The 17078-nt window shown below is 45.5% G+C and overlaps 1 protein-coding gene across 3 annotated transcripts in view; it reads right to left on the bottom strand.

The window, feature by feature from the left end:
* The window catches only part of EYA2 (EYA transcriptional coactivator and phosphatase 2), a 264015-nt gene that overhangs the window by 96738 nt on the left and 150199 nt on the right, over nucleotides 1–17078 (bottom strand). For all 3 annotated transcript variants that reach the window (XM_038572509.1, XM_038572510.1, XM_038572511.1), the window contains 2 exons: nucleotides 3939–4006; nucleotides 1757–1934 (listed from right to left, as the gene is read on the bottom strand). In XM_038572509.1, coding sequence (XP_038428437.1) covers nucleotides 1757–1934; nucleotides 3939–4006 — 246 coding nt within the window. The remainder of the gene's footprint in view (nucleotides 1–1756; nucleotides 1935–3938; nucleotides 4007–17078) is intronic.

Raw genomic sequence — 17078 nt, 5'->3', positions numbered from 1 at the left:
ACAGGAAAATGCAGAGCCAGAGGAAGAAAGAGACTAAGTCCAAAAATTATCATCTGAACCCCTGGACCCAGCCTTGAATTACTATATATCTTGATTGCATATGTTTAAAATTTCCTTTTTTGGGGAGGGTTCTGGATGGCTCAATTGGTTGAGTGTCTGACTCTTGGTCTCAGCTCAGGTCATGATCTCAAGGTGGTGAGATCAAACTCTGTGTTGGGCTCCACTCAGCAGGAAGACTGCTTGAGATTTTCTCTCCCTCTACCCTTCCTCCCACTCATGTGCATGCTCTTTCTCTCTAAAATAAATAAATCTAAAAAAAAAAAAACATTTTTTTTTTGCTTAACTAGTTTGAATTGTATCTTCTATCTTTCGAAGCCAAAAAATCCTGGCCAATAAAAGGAATTCCTAAAGCTGTTCTGCTATGGAAAAATACATGTGTGAGGATTTTTTAAAAAGATTCAATTCTTGATGAGAGAACCAAGGTTTGATGGCCACTGACCTTCTGTTCTCAAATGGGTTTTAGATAAATAATCTCAGCTATTTGTGGCTACTGAATATCCAGGAGCCCTGGTTATGGAGCCCAAGAGGCCTGGGTTCAAATCCCAATTCCACCAATTACTACCAAGTTACTTATCCTCCGATCTTCATTGTTCTTACCTGGAAAAAAGGGGGTAACTGAAAACCAGATTTTGTGAGGATTGTGACTTTCCTTATCATAGTTTGAAATTCTGTATTTATGTGATTATTTGATTCCTGTCTGTAAGAATCAAGTCTATGTTGCACTTTATTTCCTGCTTGGAAAACAGCAGGTGCTTTAAAATTTTTGTTGAATCAATATATAAATAAGTGAAATGAGAAGACCACATAGATAAGTGCTTGGCACATCGCAGATGGGTAGCAAATATTAGTTTCCCTTCTTTGAGGACTGGGGCTCATCAATCCCAGGGCACACAAGCGCCAGGCAGGTAATGAACCTGAAGTATGTTGGCCAGATATGGAATCGTGTGTGCCTTGTCTGAATGGGGCACATATTACTCAGCCAGCCAAGGGTTGTCACTTATGAATGTAGACCTAAGTGACCAGGTTCAGATTTTCTTTCAAGAGAAGACCAGATCTATTTTCAAGAGAACGCAGAAATTAGAATTTTTTTTTGAAATTAGAATTTTTAGGTAAAAATTTTAAACATGGGGGCACCTGGGTGGCTCAGTGGTTGGGAGTCTGCCTTTGGCTTAGGTCGTGATCCCAGGGTCCTGGGACTGAGTCCCATATCAGTCTTCTGATTCTTCTTCTCCCTCTGCCTATGTCTCTGCTTTTCTCTCTGTGTCTCTCTTGGATAAATAAATAAAATATATTTTTTAAAGACTTTATTTATTTATTCATGAGAGACACACACACAGAGAGAGAGAGAGAGAGAGGCAGAGACACAGGCAGAGGGAGAAGCAGGCTCCATGCAGGGAGCCTGATGCGGGACTCGATCCTGGAACTCCAGGATCATGCCCTGGGCTGAAGGCAGGCACTAAACTGCTGAGCCACCCAGGGATCTCCTAAATAAATAAAATCTTTAAAAAACATTTTAAACATGGGCACAATTAAAGGCGCACACACATACACGGAAAGGCCAACAAAACATATTTGAGGGCTGGATTTAGCTCTTGGGTAACCAGTTCATTACAACTGGGACCTCTGTCCAGTCCATCCTTCCTACAAGAGCTCAGGTCTCAGCCACCAATAACCACGAGACAGTGACCATACTTACCGCCAAGCAACTCAGAACTCTGGTTGGGGACACTGTGAGATGCCTCCTGGAGGACGTAGGTGGATGTGGAGAGGGGAGACGGGCAGATGCTGCTGGCTGGGACGTAAGGAGGGCTGTAGGATGAGCTGTAATACTGGGAATACTGGCTCTGAGGGAAGCCGGGGTAGGAAGTATAGTCCTAGAAAGGGAGACACACAAGGCGCTGAGTGAGGAAGGCTGTCTGGGTGGGGGCTGTCCTGCAGCCCAGTCATAGGCTGACGATGGCAGAGGGTCTTGTGAGGTGGGTCTGCTGTCTATCTCCATCTCTCTCACTAGAATAAAGCTCCATCAGGGATAGGGACTCTCCCCACATGCAGATCCCAAGACAAGGATGCAAGTGCAAGTATTCGGGAGGTGAAGGAGACACCAGGTGGGGGATGGGGAAGTGAGACTGCAAAGGGAAGAAGCAAGAGCAGCCAATCTGAGGGCTTCTAAGTGGGGACTGGAGGGAATTCCCCGGGGAAACACTGGGATGGTATAAAACATACCCTCAGAATGATGTCTCCTAGTGGCAAGGGAGCTGGGGTTGTTCATATACCAACTCCAGCCAGTCTTTGATTGAGAGCTGCTCCCTGGGCTCTTCATTCCCTGGCACTTGCCTCCTGCCCTATGCTCTGATTCTAGGGAAAACCCTCAGCCCGGGGATACAGAGGTTGCAATCTGGAAGTCAGGGGATGTGGCTGTCAATGTCTGTTTTGATCGCTATTGTATCCCTAGCATCTGAAATCGTGCTGGACACAGAGGGGAACCCAACAAATACTAGAGAGGGGCACCTGGGTGGCTCAGTGGTTGAGCGTCTGCCTTTGGCTCAGGTCATGATTGTGGGGTCCTGGGATCGAGTCCTGCATCAGTCTCCCTGCAAGGAGCCTGCCTCTTCCTCTGCCTGTTTCTTTGCCTCTCTCTGTGTCTCTTATGAATAAATAAATAAAATCTTATAAAAAATAAATACTAGATAAATCAACGAACCAATGAATGAGTGATAGAGACCTCATACGCACAGACCCAGGAGACTAGGTGACATATTAAGTTCATGAGGGGTACAAGTACAGCAGCACCTACACAGCACTAGAGATCCAGAATCTTCTATGGGGAAATCTCAGAGATCAAATCAAGGAATGCCAATCCCTTTTTTTTTTTTTAATCAAGCTTTGCTTAAACCAGCCACATACTCCAGCTGTCCCATGATAGTCATTGTTCCAAATACTCTGTCCCACCATCATCATAAACCAGTGCTTCTCAACCCTGCAAGGACTCACAGAATTTCAGCTTCCTGGTCACTGCCCCGGCCCTAGAGAACTATAATTTCTGGGGGTGGCATTTAGGGAAATCTCTGCTTTTGACAAGCTCCTATTGGTGAAATGGGCAGAGCGAGGAACCACACCTTAAAAGGAACTGCTGTATTTACGAGTATTTTATCCAGGTCCACAGTATACTGGAAATTATACGGAAATACAGAAACAATCTTCCAAGATTTAAATCACTTAGATTCTTTAGCTCACTGAAGAAGAAACAGTGAATTCCTCATATTTAAATGTGTTAAATACGCCACCCACTCTGTGGTAGTTTTGTTTTAATGTTAGCCTGAAAGCATGTTCACCTTTTGTTCTGAAATAATTTTAGACTTCATAGAAGAGGTGCACAAATAGGACAGAGTTCCCATGCTCTCATTCTTAATTTGCTCTCTAAGTGAAAGCAAGACAATCAAACCATCTTTACAGGGTTGACCTGGTGTCATTTAACAAGCATTTATAAAGCCCCCGCTGTGTGCTGGGCCCTCGGCACTGGAATGCAGAGGTGAAGATGATGGATTCTCATGCTTGAGAAGGTCACGGCTGGTGAGCGAGCACACGCATTTGCATTCATACATTCTAGATTCAACAGTCAATGGGTGTCTTGGGCTCAGGTCAAGACATAATCTGTGATATCGCCTATGTCACCTTGGAAACCCGCCAGTAATTTCAATTTCTCTGCCTCTACACTGTTTCTTTCTGATGGCCTTTTGCACAGTCGGACTCCTATGGTCTCTAAACCCAGGGAATAAGAGACAGCATTTCTGCGGGGGGTGTGGGCGGGAGTGGGCTCTCAGGGTGTCCTGATTTAGGGAAAGAACAGGGAAAACAGGTGATGGGGGAGTGACACCTACCTGGTGCACACTTCCGAATCCGGCTGCGTTGGTCAGGCCATTTGCTCCTTGGTAGATCCCTGCTGTGCCTGCAGGAAGGAGGGACAGGTACAGATGAGGTTTCTTACAGTCGGAGAGGGATGAGGAGGAGAAAGATTCGGCAGACAGGTGGGCTCTGAGGACTGACAGGCTGGAACAGGAGGCAACCTGAGACCCTGGCAAGCTGCCAAATCTCTCTGAGCCTCAGTTCTGTCAATTGATGAATGAAATAAGTAACTCCTTCATCAAAGGATTGTGCTGAGCAATAAATGAGACAGTGCATACAATACAGGTTCTGGTTCTCAATGATCATGTTTAAAAAATATTTATTTAAAACATTGTGGTAAATGTACATGACATAAAACTTTACCATTTTAACTATTTCTAAGTGTACAGTATAGTGGCATTTGGTATATTCACATTGTTCTGCAACCTTCACCGCCGTCCATGCCCAGAGTTTTTTTCATCTTGAAAAACTAAGGTCGTGTCCCCATTAAATGATACCTCCCCATTCCTCCCCTTCCTCCACCCCCAGCACCCACCCTTCTCCTGTCTTTATGATCCTACTACTCTAGGATCCTTGAATAACTGGAATCATGTAGCATCTGACTTTTGGGACTAGCTTATTTTATTTAGCATCATGTCTCCAAGGTTCGTCCATGTTGTGGCACGTGCCGGAATTTCCTTCCTTTTTAAAGCTGAGTGACATTCCATTGTACTGTATACCATATTTTGTTTATAATTCTTCTGTTGGTGGGCACTTGGATTGCTTCCATTTTTTGGCTGCCGTGAATAATGCTATGAACATGTGGGTACAAATGCCTCTTTTGGGAGAAGCCTCGAACACTGTTACTAGGAATGCAAGCTGGTGCAGCCACTCTGGAAAACAGTATGAAGGTGCTTCAAAAAGTTGATAATAGAGCTACCCTATGACCCAGTAAGTGTGCTACTGGGTATTTACCCCAAAAATACAAATGTAGTGATCCCAAGGAGCACCTGCACCCCAATGTTTATGGCAGCGATATATATATATATATTACTCAGCCATCAAAAAATGAAATCTTGCCATTTGTAATGACATCGATGGAACTAAGTGAAATAAGTCAATCAGAGAAAGATAATTATCATATGATTTCACTCATATGTGGAATTTAAGAAACAAAACAGAGGATAGTAGGGGAAGAGAGGGAAAATAGAAGAAGACGAAATCAGAGAGGGAGACAGACCATAAGGGACTCTTTACCATAGAAAACACACTGAGGGTTCCTGGAGGGGAGGAGGGGGGGATGGGGTAACTGGGTGATGGACATTAAGGAGGGCATGGAATGTAATGAGCACTGGGTGTTAGATAAGACTGATGAATCACAGGCCTCTACCTCTGAAACCAATAATCCATAATATGTTAATTAATTGAATGCAGATTAAAAAAGAACAATTATAAAAATCCCCAAAACTCCACAATGCCTCTTTCAGATCCTGATTTCAATTTTTTTTAGGTTTACACCCAGAAGCAGAATTACTAGATCATAGGAAAATTTGCTTTTTAATTTTTTGAGGAACTACCATACTGTCGTCCATAGTGGTTCCATCATTTTACATTCCCTTGAACACAGCACAGGGTTCCAAATTCTCCACATGCTCATCAACCCACTCACTCACTCTTCCTTCCTTCCTTCTTTCCTTCCTCTTTCTCTCTCTTCCTTTTCTCCTTTTTCTTTCTCTCTCTCTTCCTTTCTTTTTTTGAACGTAGCTATTCTAAGGGGTGCATGGTGGTAAATAAATAAACCAAATGGTAGTAAGCTGAATAAATGCACAAAAGGACTTTTGCTCCTGAACATCAGTTGCCCCATCTATAAAATGGCAATAAAAATGATACTTCTATTACTACTAGAAAACGCTATTTAGTGAATGAATAAGTAAGTGGTGAATGGGGTGTCATTTAAAACAAGGTGGTCGGGACACCTGGGTGGCTCAGCAGTTGAGTGCCTGCCTTTGGCCCAGGGCGTGATCCTAGAGTCCCCGGATCGAGTCCCACATTGGGCTCCCTGCATGGAGCCTGCTTCTCTCTGCCTGTGTCTCTGCCTCTCTCTGGATCTCTCATGAATGAATAAATAAATAAATAAAATCTTAAAAAAAAATACGACAAGGTGGTCAGGCAAGGCCTCTCTGAGAGGACACTGGAGCCAAGACATGCCAGCGTTGGACACAGCCTGGGGGACGAGTGTTCACGAACACTGGGTGCAACAAATCCTAACACAGAGATTCGCTTGGCAGGTAAGAGAAAGAGAGGAAAGTCCAGTGAGGCAGGAGCCCAGAAGGGGAAGAGGGTGGCTACAGGAATGACAATGGTGAACTTGCGTGTGTCGGGTGCTATTCTGAGCTTTTCCTGGACAAAGTGAGGCACAGAAAATTTAAGTGACGTGCCCAAGGCAGCACAGAGAGTGGGTGACAGCTGTTGGGGCTGGCCCTAGACAGTCTGACTTGAGTTTTCCATACCCCTCTATGCTGCTATTGCTGATGCTTTTTCAAACTGCTTTTCTGGGGGGATATAGCTTATATACTATAAAATTCCTCTCTGGGGCAGCTGGATGAGTTTTAAAGTAATTGATACAACTGTGCACCTGTTACCACAATGCAGTTTTAGAACATTTCCATCATCCCCAAAATTCCCTTACGCCCCTCTGCCATCAACCCCCATCTCCAGCATCAGGTAGCCACAGATCTACTGCTGATTCTAGAGTTTTGCCTTTTCTAGACGTTTCTGAGCGGTGTGAATGCACCACATCCAGTTGGGACTATTCCAGATAAAGAGTTGCATATAGTTGTATGCAGTAAACATTTGCATACGAGTCCTTGTGTGGATATATGTTTTCATTCCCCACGGGCAGATCCCAAGGCGTAGGACTGTGGAATAGTGTGACAAGAGTATGTTTTACTTTTTTTGTTTTTGTTTTTGAGTATGTTTTACTTTTTAAAGAGATGGTCAAAGGGTCTTCCAAAGTGGCTGTGTCATTTCACATACCTACTAACAGTGTGAGACTTCTGATTTCTTTAGCACTTGGTAATTTCAGTCTTTTTGATCATAGCCACTCTAGTAGGTGTAGAGTAGTACTATTTCCTTGTGGTTTTAGGCATTTGTCCAATGACTAATCATGTTGGGAATCTTTTCATGTGCTTATCAGCCATTTATGTATCTTTTTAGAAAAAGACCTATTCAAGTCTTTAGCCCATTAAACAAGAAAGTTAGGTATGTCTTCTTAAAACTTAGTTGTAAGAGTTCCTTATATATTCCGGACACAAGTCCTTTATCTGATACCAATATGCAAATATTACCTCCAAGTCTATAGCTTATCTTTTCATTTTCTTAATGGTGTCTTTTGAAGAGCAGAACCTTTTTTAAAAAAATCAAAATCCTCCTTACGGATCTTGCTTTTACTGCTTCACCCAAGGTCAGATTATTTCCTATGTTTTCATCCAGAAATTTCATAGTTTTAGCTCTAGGATCAAATGTAAGTTAATTTTGCGTGTATGGTGTGAGGTAAGGGTCTAGATGAATCTTTTGCATATGAATATCTAGTTGTTCCAGCACCACTATAGAAAGTTTATCCTTTGCCTCACTGAATTACTTGGTACCTTTGCCAGAAATTAATTGATGATTAATGTGAAATCTTCTTTCTGGACTCTGTTCCACTGATATATCTGGAATATATCTATATACCATTTCCATCCTGACCTGATTACTGCAGCTTTATTGTAAGTTCTGAAATCAGGTAGCATGAGTTCTCCAATTTTGTTCTTCTTTTTCAAGATTGTTTTGGCTTCTATGTATAAACTTGGTATTTACATTTCAACTTTAGAATAAGCTTGTTGATTTCTGTTGGCCACAAGGAAGAGGCACGACATTTTTCAACCCAGAATCCTACATCCAGAGAAAATATCCTTCAGGAATGAAGGGAAAATGAAGACACTCTCAAATGAAGGAAAACTAAGAAAATCTGTCACAGCAAACTCTGAAAAGATGGGGACAGGAAGTTCTTGAAACAGAGTTTAAAGAAGACTCCCGGAACATCAGAAAAGAAGAAAAAAAAAGAAAAAAGTAAAAATATGGGTAAATAAAGTCTCTCTGTATAGTAATGCCAATCAACTCAATATGCTGTTAGGTTTATAAAAGTTTGCTATCAAATTTTAGGAATTTTTTCAAATGTGTTTTATAATTATATAAACTATTTAAATGGCTCCAGAGTCAAATCTACAGAATAAACTATACCCATATCCAGGGGTAAGAAGGATATGTGCTGGGCACTGGGAAGGGTTCTGTAATGCCCGCTGGGGAGAGGTGGGGCCAAGGAAGGCTTCCTGGAAGAAGTGAAACCTAAAGTAATCTCTGAAGAATGAGTTAGAGCCAGCCAGGTGAAGAGAAGAACCAGGAACATAGCCACACCTGGGCGTCCTCTCTTGTTCTCTCCCTTACATGGAGTCTTGTCCAAGGACCAGAAACCATGGAATTTGTCCATAATCATGTGGCACACTGAGATCCCATTCTGTCCTCAATGGCCTGTCCAGACAGGTCCACAGAAGGTCCAGGCTAGCCTCTCCATTGCAAATAATTTTTTTGGGTCATGGTTACCATGGTGACTCTACCCGCTAAAGCTTAGGAACACACCTGCCCTAGGAAGACTCCTGCCTGCAGTGTTTTCTGTTCTGATTTCTCTTTTCTTTTGTGTCAACCTTCTGAATGACAACTTAGGGCAGGTTTGAAAACAAATAGGCCACAGTCTCTTCTCTAGGTATTCTTTCTCCCAAACAGCCTCTTGTTTGTTTTTGTTTTGTGACCCAGGGGCATCTGAAGAATGGACAGCTGAACAAACTGCAGTGTGCCGAGGGCAGTCCCAGAGCCCCTGCAGGGAGAAATCCATCCCATGCCTTAGAGGACCCCCAGAGAATGGGGGAGTGTGGCCCCAGAAATCTTGTGCCACAATATGTGGTCTCTGGAGGGCTTTCCAAATGGACCACCGTGAGCTGGAATGTTAAACACCGAGTTCTTGCCTCCATCTGGCTGGTGGAGTGCCCACGGGAGGGTGGGGGAAGGCAAGGGTGAGATGAGGAAAACAGGTCCTGCTAGGGGTCCCCCAATATCCATGCACCCCTATTGTCTTGTGTCAACAGAATCTCTGCTCTTAGGCTGGGCACATGCCTTATTAGAATAAATACTACCTTTCCCAGCTTCCCTTGTGGATGGTGTGGCTGTGTGAGGAGTTCTAGACAAGGGGAGGGTAATAAATTAAAGTGTGCAATTTCCTGATTATGCCCTTTCCCTGCAAAATTGGGTCACATTGGATCCCACGGCTGAGCATCAAGATATAAGGAGCTTGCACCTCTGCCACATTTGCAGACCAGAACCACCATATCAGCAAAACAATGTTCAAGTGACTATTCATCCATTGATTCAACCGTACATTTCCTAGCGAAATGTATGACCATGTCAGGTGCTGTTGTGGATATGGAGGGGAGTAAAGGATTGATGATTAATTCAGGGAGAAGACAGAACACAATCTAGTAGATAGATCCTTGGAAGGTTAAGATAATTTCAGATCAGGGGATCCCTGGGTGGCTCAGCGGCTTGGCGCCTGCCTTTGGCCCAGGGCGCAATCCTGGAGTCCTGGGATCGAGTCCCGCATCGGGCTCCCAGCATGGAGCCTGCTTCTCCCCTGCCTGTGTCTCTGCCTCTCTCTCTCTCTCTATTTATCATGAATAAATAAATAAATAAATAAATAAATAAATAAATAAATATTTAAAAAAAGATAATTCCAGATCAAAATGCAGTGATGCATTAGCACAGCACTCCTGAACTGTGTTTTGTGGACTAGAACCTGCCCACAGACTGTTCTTGATAAGGTGAGTATAGAAATTGAGAGATGGCGTATGGGAATGTCTCCTGTCTGCTGAATCTGAGACTAGAAAATCAGGACTTGTAATCTGTGTGTCTTTTAAAAAGTAGCATTGTTTCTCAATGTTTTTCTTTTCATGATTGCCTCATCCTTTTTGATATTTTTCCTCTACTTATTACTTCTATCAAATTCTAATATTATAGGCAATTGCATATCTGTTTAGGTATTCATGTATATTTGTGCTTAATAAAAAAGAGTGAGATGTTTTTGTCCCCACTCTGAGGATCATTTTTTGCTCCCTTTGGGTGATATTACCCACAAACAGAATGTAAGTTTAGAGATTCGTTTTTATTGTATTTTACACTAAATGAAGGAAAACCCCCTGGTCCTTCACCACAGTGAACACATAAAGTCCTAGGTGGTACAGCACCTGGAGGGGGGCCTTGGTGCCAAGCAAATATATCCTTGGCATTGCATGATATTACATACAGCGACTTGTTCAATGCTGCTGACCCCCCCACTCCCCGAGGTAGTTAGAGTCATGTGGTTTACAGAAACGTGGTGTTACGAAAGTTCCATGGCTTGTCCAATGGTGTCTGAGCTATGGCTGACTGGGTTGGGCATAAAAAACCAAAACCTAGGCAGCCCCCGTGGCTTAGCGGTTTAGCGCCACCTTCAGCCCAGGGCTGAAGATTCTGGATACCCGGGATCGAGTCCCATGTCAGGCTCCCTGCATGGAGCCTGCTTCTCCCTCTGCCTCTCTCTCTCTCTCTGTCTGTCTGTCTCTCTCTCTCTGTCTCTAATAAATAAATGAAATCTTAAAAAAGTCCTCACAAAATGGAAAATAACAAGTGTTGGTGAGGATGTGGAAAAACTGGAAACCTGGCACATGGCGGGTAGGAGCGTAAGATACACAGCCCCGTGGAAGAGGATTTGCTGATTCCTCACAAAGGGACACACAGAATTACGATATGACCCAGCAATTCCCCATCTGGGGACATACCCCAAAGAGTTGAAAATAGATATTCAAACAAAAACCTGTACACAAATGTTCCTAGCAGCACTATTCACAATAGCCAAAAGGCAGACCATGCCGAATGTCCTATCAGCTAATAAATGGCTAAAAGAATGTGGCCAATCCATATGATGGAACATTATTCAGCTGTAAAAAGGAATGGAGTCTTGATGCATGCTCCATGTGGATGAGCGTTCGGAAACACTGTTAGTGAAAAAGAGCTAGACATCAAAGATCACATACTACCTGATTTCCTATTTATAGGAGAGGTCCCAAATAGGCCAATCCACAGAGACGGAAGTAGACTAAGGGCTGCTGGGGGCAGGGATGAATTAGGAGTGACAGCTTCATGGGTGAAGAACTTGGGGTCCCTTTGGGGTGAGAAGAACATCTTGGAATTGGACAGGAGTGGTGGTCGCACAACACTGTGAATGCACTAAATGCCGCAAAATGGTTACTATATATTATGCGAATTTGATCTCCATTAAAAATAAAACAAAGCTGCTGCTTCTACTGCCTCCCAGCACCAGCCACAGCCGGTCTCCCAGGCAAGAGTAAAGGAAGGGTATGGGGAGGCCCAGAAAGTTCAGGACCCCTCCCTCTGACACACTCCTAGATGCTCCTTGAGCCCAGAGAAGAGGTGATACCTGCGTCTCTGGGATTCCTTGTGCCCACCCCGGGTTCAGGGACCCAAGCCTGTCCCTGATCTCTCCTGGCACCAACCTCACGTTCTCTTCTCATCTTTTTCTTTCCCTTCGTTGCACGTATCCTGGCTTCATCTAACCAGGCTGCGAGGTTCCCTGCAGAAGGCTCTTCTGAATTGGAGGGCAAGACAAGCTGGGCCTGGCTTCCCCAGGCCACATGTGCCACTTTCTGAGGTCACAAAGCAGCTCTCCTGTGCAGGGGCCGCTTACAGTACGGATGGCATTTGGGATCTTTCAGACTCCATCAGTGTGCAAAGATCCATCTTCCTTTATTACTGTTGTCAGGAGGCCCTGGGCCCCCGGGGGGACGCACCCCACGGAAACTGGGAAGCGAGCATGTTGGCTGCACTGATACTGGCACAGGATGCTGAGCCTTCCCATCTGCCCCACGAAGTGGGGACCTGCATCAAAGTGGCGGTGCCTGCCCGGATTCTGGAGAACTCCCGGCCAACCCAGCGCCAGATGTGCCAGCAGATTTTTTTTTTTTTTACACAGCAAATTAGACAACTGGGAATCCTATTGATACAGAGATGTTTAATGGAGAGATACTAGGGAAAACCCTGAGAGGCGTGTGCCTTCTGGACACTTCTCCTCAATTTCACTGCAGAGAAAGCTCTCCCACGGTGCTCCGAGGGGGATGATCCGACTTCAAGTGTTCCTTCCTCCACTTGCCATATCTCAAGTGAGAGGTGGGAAGCCATCCTGGGATCCGGGGAGGAAGGCAAGCACGTCAGGGCAATTGAGGCTTCTCCTCCCAGGCACATCAGGGTCCTGGGTTCTGAGCTGGGATGCACAGGTGGGCAGAAGAAATAACAGGAATCTGTTATCCCAGCTCTTGTGTTCTAAAGTTTAAGCCCTGGAGTCTGGGATTTGAGGTGCAGGCTAATGCTTCTCGAAATGTCAGCGGAGGATGAATTTTTAACATAGATATGGTTGCACAACCAGCATGCAACTCACGCCACATGCAATTCACCGCGTGGTAACACAACTCCCCAACGGGTCTGCATCCTGTGCTGAGATGAGCCAGGGATTGTGTGCCTGGCCGCTGGGGTAGAATTTAGTCTTGAACTGCTGGTGGAAAGTTTCTCTCTCTTGCTCTCAGTACAGAGGCCAGTGAGTTTGTGGACTGGCCCCAGTTCCTGGGCCAACTGGGAATTAGATTGATGTAGGCAAACTGGCTTAACAAATACATAGGAAGAAAGATTCTCTTGGGATGGGCAATTCTTCTGGCTAGAGAAACGGGGTAGGGCAAGAGGGAAGGCAAGGAGGTGGGCAGGGAAAGAAAAGGAGAATGAGCAGGGAGTCTCGGGGCAGAGGGATTCTCTGTACCCACACACAGGTGCTGAGAAAGCAGCAAGCTCCCTCTCCATAGGAAGGGGCTGTGTGGGCTGAGTCTGAGATAGGCAGCTCTCAGAACCTTCCAGGTCCAACAGGAGAGGGAGGTGAGGGAAGGAGCTGCTGCAGCCATGTGGTAAATGGCAACTGACACACAGCATCAGTGTTGGGAAACAGTAGGGGAGTGGTTGGGGATTGTGGCCAACTGGAACACACACCTTTTTGTTTTTAAAGATTTTATTTTTAAGTAGTCTCTATACCTGAGATGGGGTCCAAACTCATGTTCCACTGACTGAGCCAGCCAGGCGCCCCTGGAATGCACAGTTTTATCTAAAGGGGCAGCAGTTTGTGGCACACACTGTTGGCCCTCCCCTCCCCCCACAACACACACAAGCATTCCCAGTTCATGTCTCCTTGCCAGCTTCTTTCCTTGCTTTCCCAGCTCCCCTTGCAGTTCTGGGATGGCTACGTGATCTATTTCTGGCCAAGGGGCTTCTGGGAAAGACCTTCCTTTTGTCCCCCTGTCATCTGCTTCCCTGGATTATGTAAGGATGTGATGCCTGGAGTTACAGCAGCCATCCTGGGACATGAGGCTATGAACATGAAAGCATAAGGCCCACAGGCTGAGCCTGAAGGAGCGGAAGGATAAACAGAACCTGGTCCTTGAAGATATAAAATGAGCTGCCAAACCAATCTTTGGGTCAGACTTCTTGCTAAATACACAATAAACGTCATTATGATTTAAGCCAATACAAGTTGGCTTTTTTGTTACTCACAGCCCAAAGCATTCCTGACTGATACAATGCTGCTCAGCTCCAGCTGACCTCTGTCACCTAGGAGTGTGAGCCTAATGTAGCCAGGGCTTCTGATCTTTCAAAAGAAGTGAAAAATCTAGGTTCACATATGAAATGTCTCAATGTTTATATGTAGGCAACAAATATAAATTACTTGGGACCCAAACAAAACAAAACACCAAACAAAAACATATTTGCAGGGGATGTGGCCTGTGGGTTTCCAGTCTGTGACCTCTGGTCTCGGAAAACAGAACAATGAAACATTCTTGTGCCCGCAGAGTGGCAAAGACACCGCGATGAAGAGCCCCCAACTGGAAGGAGCCTCACGGCCCAAGAGGGTGGACAAGTCAGCAGCAGCCTGCGTCTCAGTGAAGGGAGGATGATGAGCCCCTGACACTGTAACACACCGGCATGGGGTGAGATGCCAGAACCGTGGCCAAAATTCTGGAGAATTTGGGGAAAGCCTTGAAAGACTACAATGAAACTTTCTCGCCGGCCCAGGGGAACGGTAGCTCAAAGTAGAAATCAGGTGAAAGGCTGGAAAAAAAGTCAGATCCACTCTTTACCCCCTTGTGCTTGCAGATCGAGATTTATACCTTCTATGCCAGACATGGTTTATGTCCCTGGAACTGTGCCTCCACCAATGTCAGGGAGCCTGTGTGGACAGTCACCGACGTCAGCCCCATCCCCTTTTGTTGTCCTGCAAAATGCTGGGTGCTAAGTGTTGAGTGAATTCAAGTTCATGACTCCTTTTCCACACTAGCGCACCCAAGACCTCTCTTTTTAAAAAATTTGTTTCCTTTCATTCCCTGTCACTTTGTGGGCAATAACTCTAGCGTGTCTGACGTATATCCTATTGTTTCTATGTGTTCCTGCAAAAGTGCACCAGGCTCTGTGGGCAGGTACATAATTTTTGTGAATTCTGTGTTACATTTCCCATGATTTCTTGTTTTCTTTTCTCCGCGCCCCCTCATCAGTACGTTCTTAAGACCCGTCTATATTGCTTGTGTGGGTACATCCTGTTTTTTCTGTTTCATTATATTTCATGTGGTTTCCCTGTTTTTTTTTTTTTTTTTTTTTTTTCATCTGACATTGAGTTCTTGGGTTCTGTTCACATGGCTGGAGGCACCTTTCACCTGCTGCCCTGGCGACTGGTCAGCCTTTCCTGCTGCACATCCTTGGTATCTCCTGCTCCTCCCTGGGGACGGTACCCAGGGCACCTCCATCTCCACCGGCCACAGCACTGCAGGCACAAATACCCTTGGACTGTCCCCGTGTAGCGCCTGTGTGTGAGTCTCCTTGGGATGCATCCCCAGGAGTGGGGTGGCTGGTCCCAAAGTCCTAAGACCTGGTCTCCCTGAGGGCTGGGTGAGAGCTCCTGGTGGCAGGTGCATGTTCCCATGGCCAGTGCCCATGGTCCCTATCCCTGCATCCCCACCAACAGCTGGCATAACCCTACTTGCTAAGTATTGCTATCCTAATAGGACTGATGTGATATCCAGACTAGTCTTTAATTCACATTTAATTCACATTTCTCTGCTTACCGGTGACTCTGCACGTCCTTCTGGATCCCCTCTCCTTCCAAGGAATGGTGACAGTCACCATGAAAACCACTCCTCCTTTTCTTGGGCTCAACTCAGCTTTAACTGAACCCAAGCCCTTGGAAACCTCTCAGTTACTGGCATTAGCCCTTGGACAAATGATAATAAAATAATAATGGGTGCCACTTACTGGCCACTTCCTTCCCCCGGGCTAGTCATTGTACAAGCAGTATCTTGCTTCATCTAGACCACAACCCTAGGAAGTTGGTCCTAGTAGGAAACGGCGGAGCGGAGTTCAAGCCCAGGTCGGCCTGACCCCGAAACCCCGGCGCCCAGCCAGTGTGTGGCCCTGCCTTCCCAGCAGCTGTGGGACACGGCACAGGTCACTGCCTGCCTCAGTTGGCCCGCCAACCTGGTTTCCCTGTCACCACAGGCTTGATAGGCCACCCCCAGTGGCCCAAAGGAGGCTGCACGGATAATCCTAGTGAAAAGCAGCTACTTGTCTGTGTTACTTGCTTTGGAGTCCATCCTACGATTTCTCTCTCTACAGCAAAGGGACCAACTGTTCCAGGTCCACAGTGACCTCAAGAATAAGTACTCGTTCATCTCGATTAAGTCTTACTGAGGCCAGTGTTCAAATAAAATTGCCGAAAACACACCCAGGACAGGAAGCGAAAAGACCTGGATGTATAATGGGGGGTGATACAAAAAGTTTGTCTGCGGGAAACGTGTAAAATGGAAAAGCCACAGGTAGATAGAGGGGAGTGAGTCCCACCCATTCAACACCCATGGCCCAGGTTCCAGAAAGGGACAAATCACGGATCTCCACAGGGTGATGTCTCTGCTTTTTTTCTTTGCCCAGAATACAGGGTGGTGAAGGCAAAGCCCTGGCTCGACCTGGCGAGCTCTGGCCCTGCCCTTTACCTATTGTGTTCATTCAGGTGTTCGCTCATTTGCTCAGTAAATATTTGCTGACTGCCCAGTGTGTGCTAAGATCTTTCTTCTGAGAAAGAGCTAGGTCCTATCTTCTTGGATCTTAGTGCCTGGGGGGTGGGAGGGGCGGGGGGAGAGGACAACAGAGAATCCATGCATATTGTTTATTTGCCCTGGTGACTATGGACAGTAGTTGAAAAGTTCTAAGCCTCAGGTTCCCCATCTGCAAAATGGAACTAAGCATAGTTTATTAGGTGGTTTATTATGAGCATACGGCATATCAAAGGCAGAGCCCACACAGAGTATGTTCAGTAAATGGAAGCTGGGATTATTATTCTTTGTGTGTTAATAATCACCACTGAAGAGGTCAACAATGTGAGCTAGTATTCCAGTGATCCGCCAATTTTTTAAAAAAATATTTGGGGGAATAAAAACATCCGGAGAAGGTTAAAAACACACACATACACACACAACAATTTGAATAGGGCCAAGCAGAAGATTCCAGATGAAAACAAAAGATCTGGGGGATCCAGATTGAGCTTTCAGCTCTAAGACCAACACGGACACAGGGTCCAAATGCCAGGGAGGGAGGCATCCATATTCATTTTGCTGGCACGGAGTCATCTAGTCTATTTTGCCATCTTGAAAAAATCCAACTATGCACCCCGAGCCTGTCCTCCTGCATCTTGGCGGCACATGGAGTCCAGCCCACATCTGTGTTTAATCAAATCAGTTGCTAAATGTCACAATGGCCTCATTCACAGGTAGCATAAAGCATATTTAACTGGCAATAAAACAATCCGCATTCCTGAGAATGCCATTTCAGATAGGCGGCCCTGTCACTGCATCTCTGCCACACGAGTAGGAATGATGTCGGGGCAGAGATGGGGAGAAGGCCAAGAAGGGCCACAG

The sequence above is a fragment of the Canis lupus genome, chromosome 24, assembly GCF_011100685.1.
Source record: "Canis lupus familiaris isolate Mischka breed German Shepherd chromosome 24, alternate assembly UU_Cfam_GSD_1.0, whole genome shotgun sequence".
Taxonomy (NCBI): Eukaryota; Metazoa; Chordata; class Mammalia; order Carnivora; family Canidae; genus Canis; species Canis lupus.
This window is presented reverse-complemented; position numbering and strand designations above follow the sequence as displayed.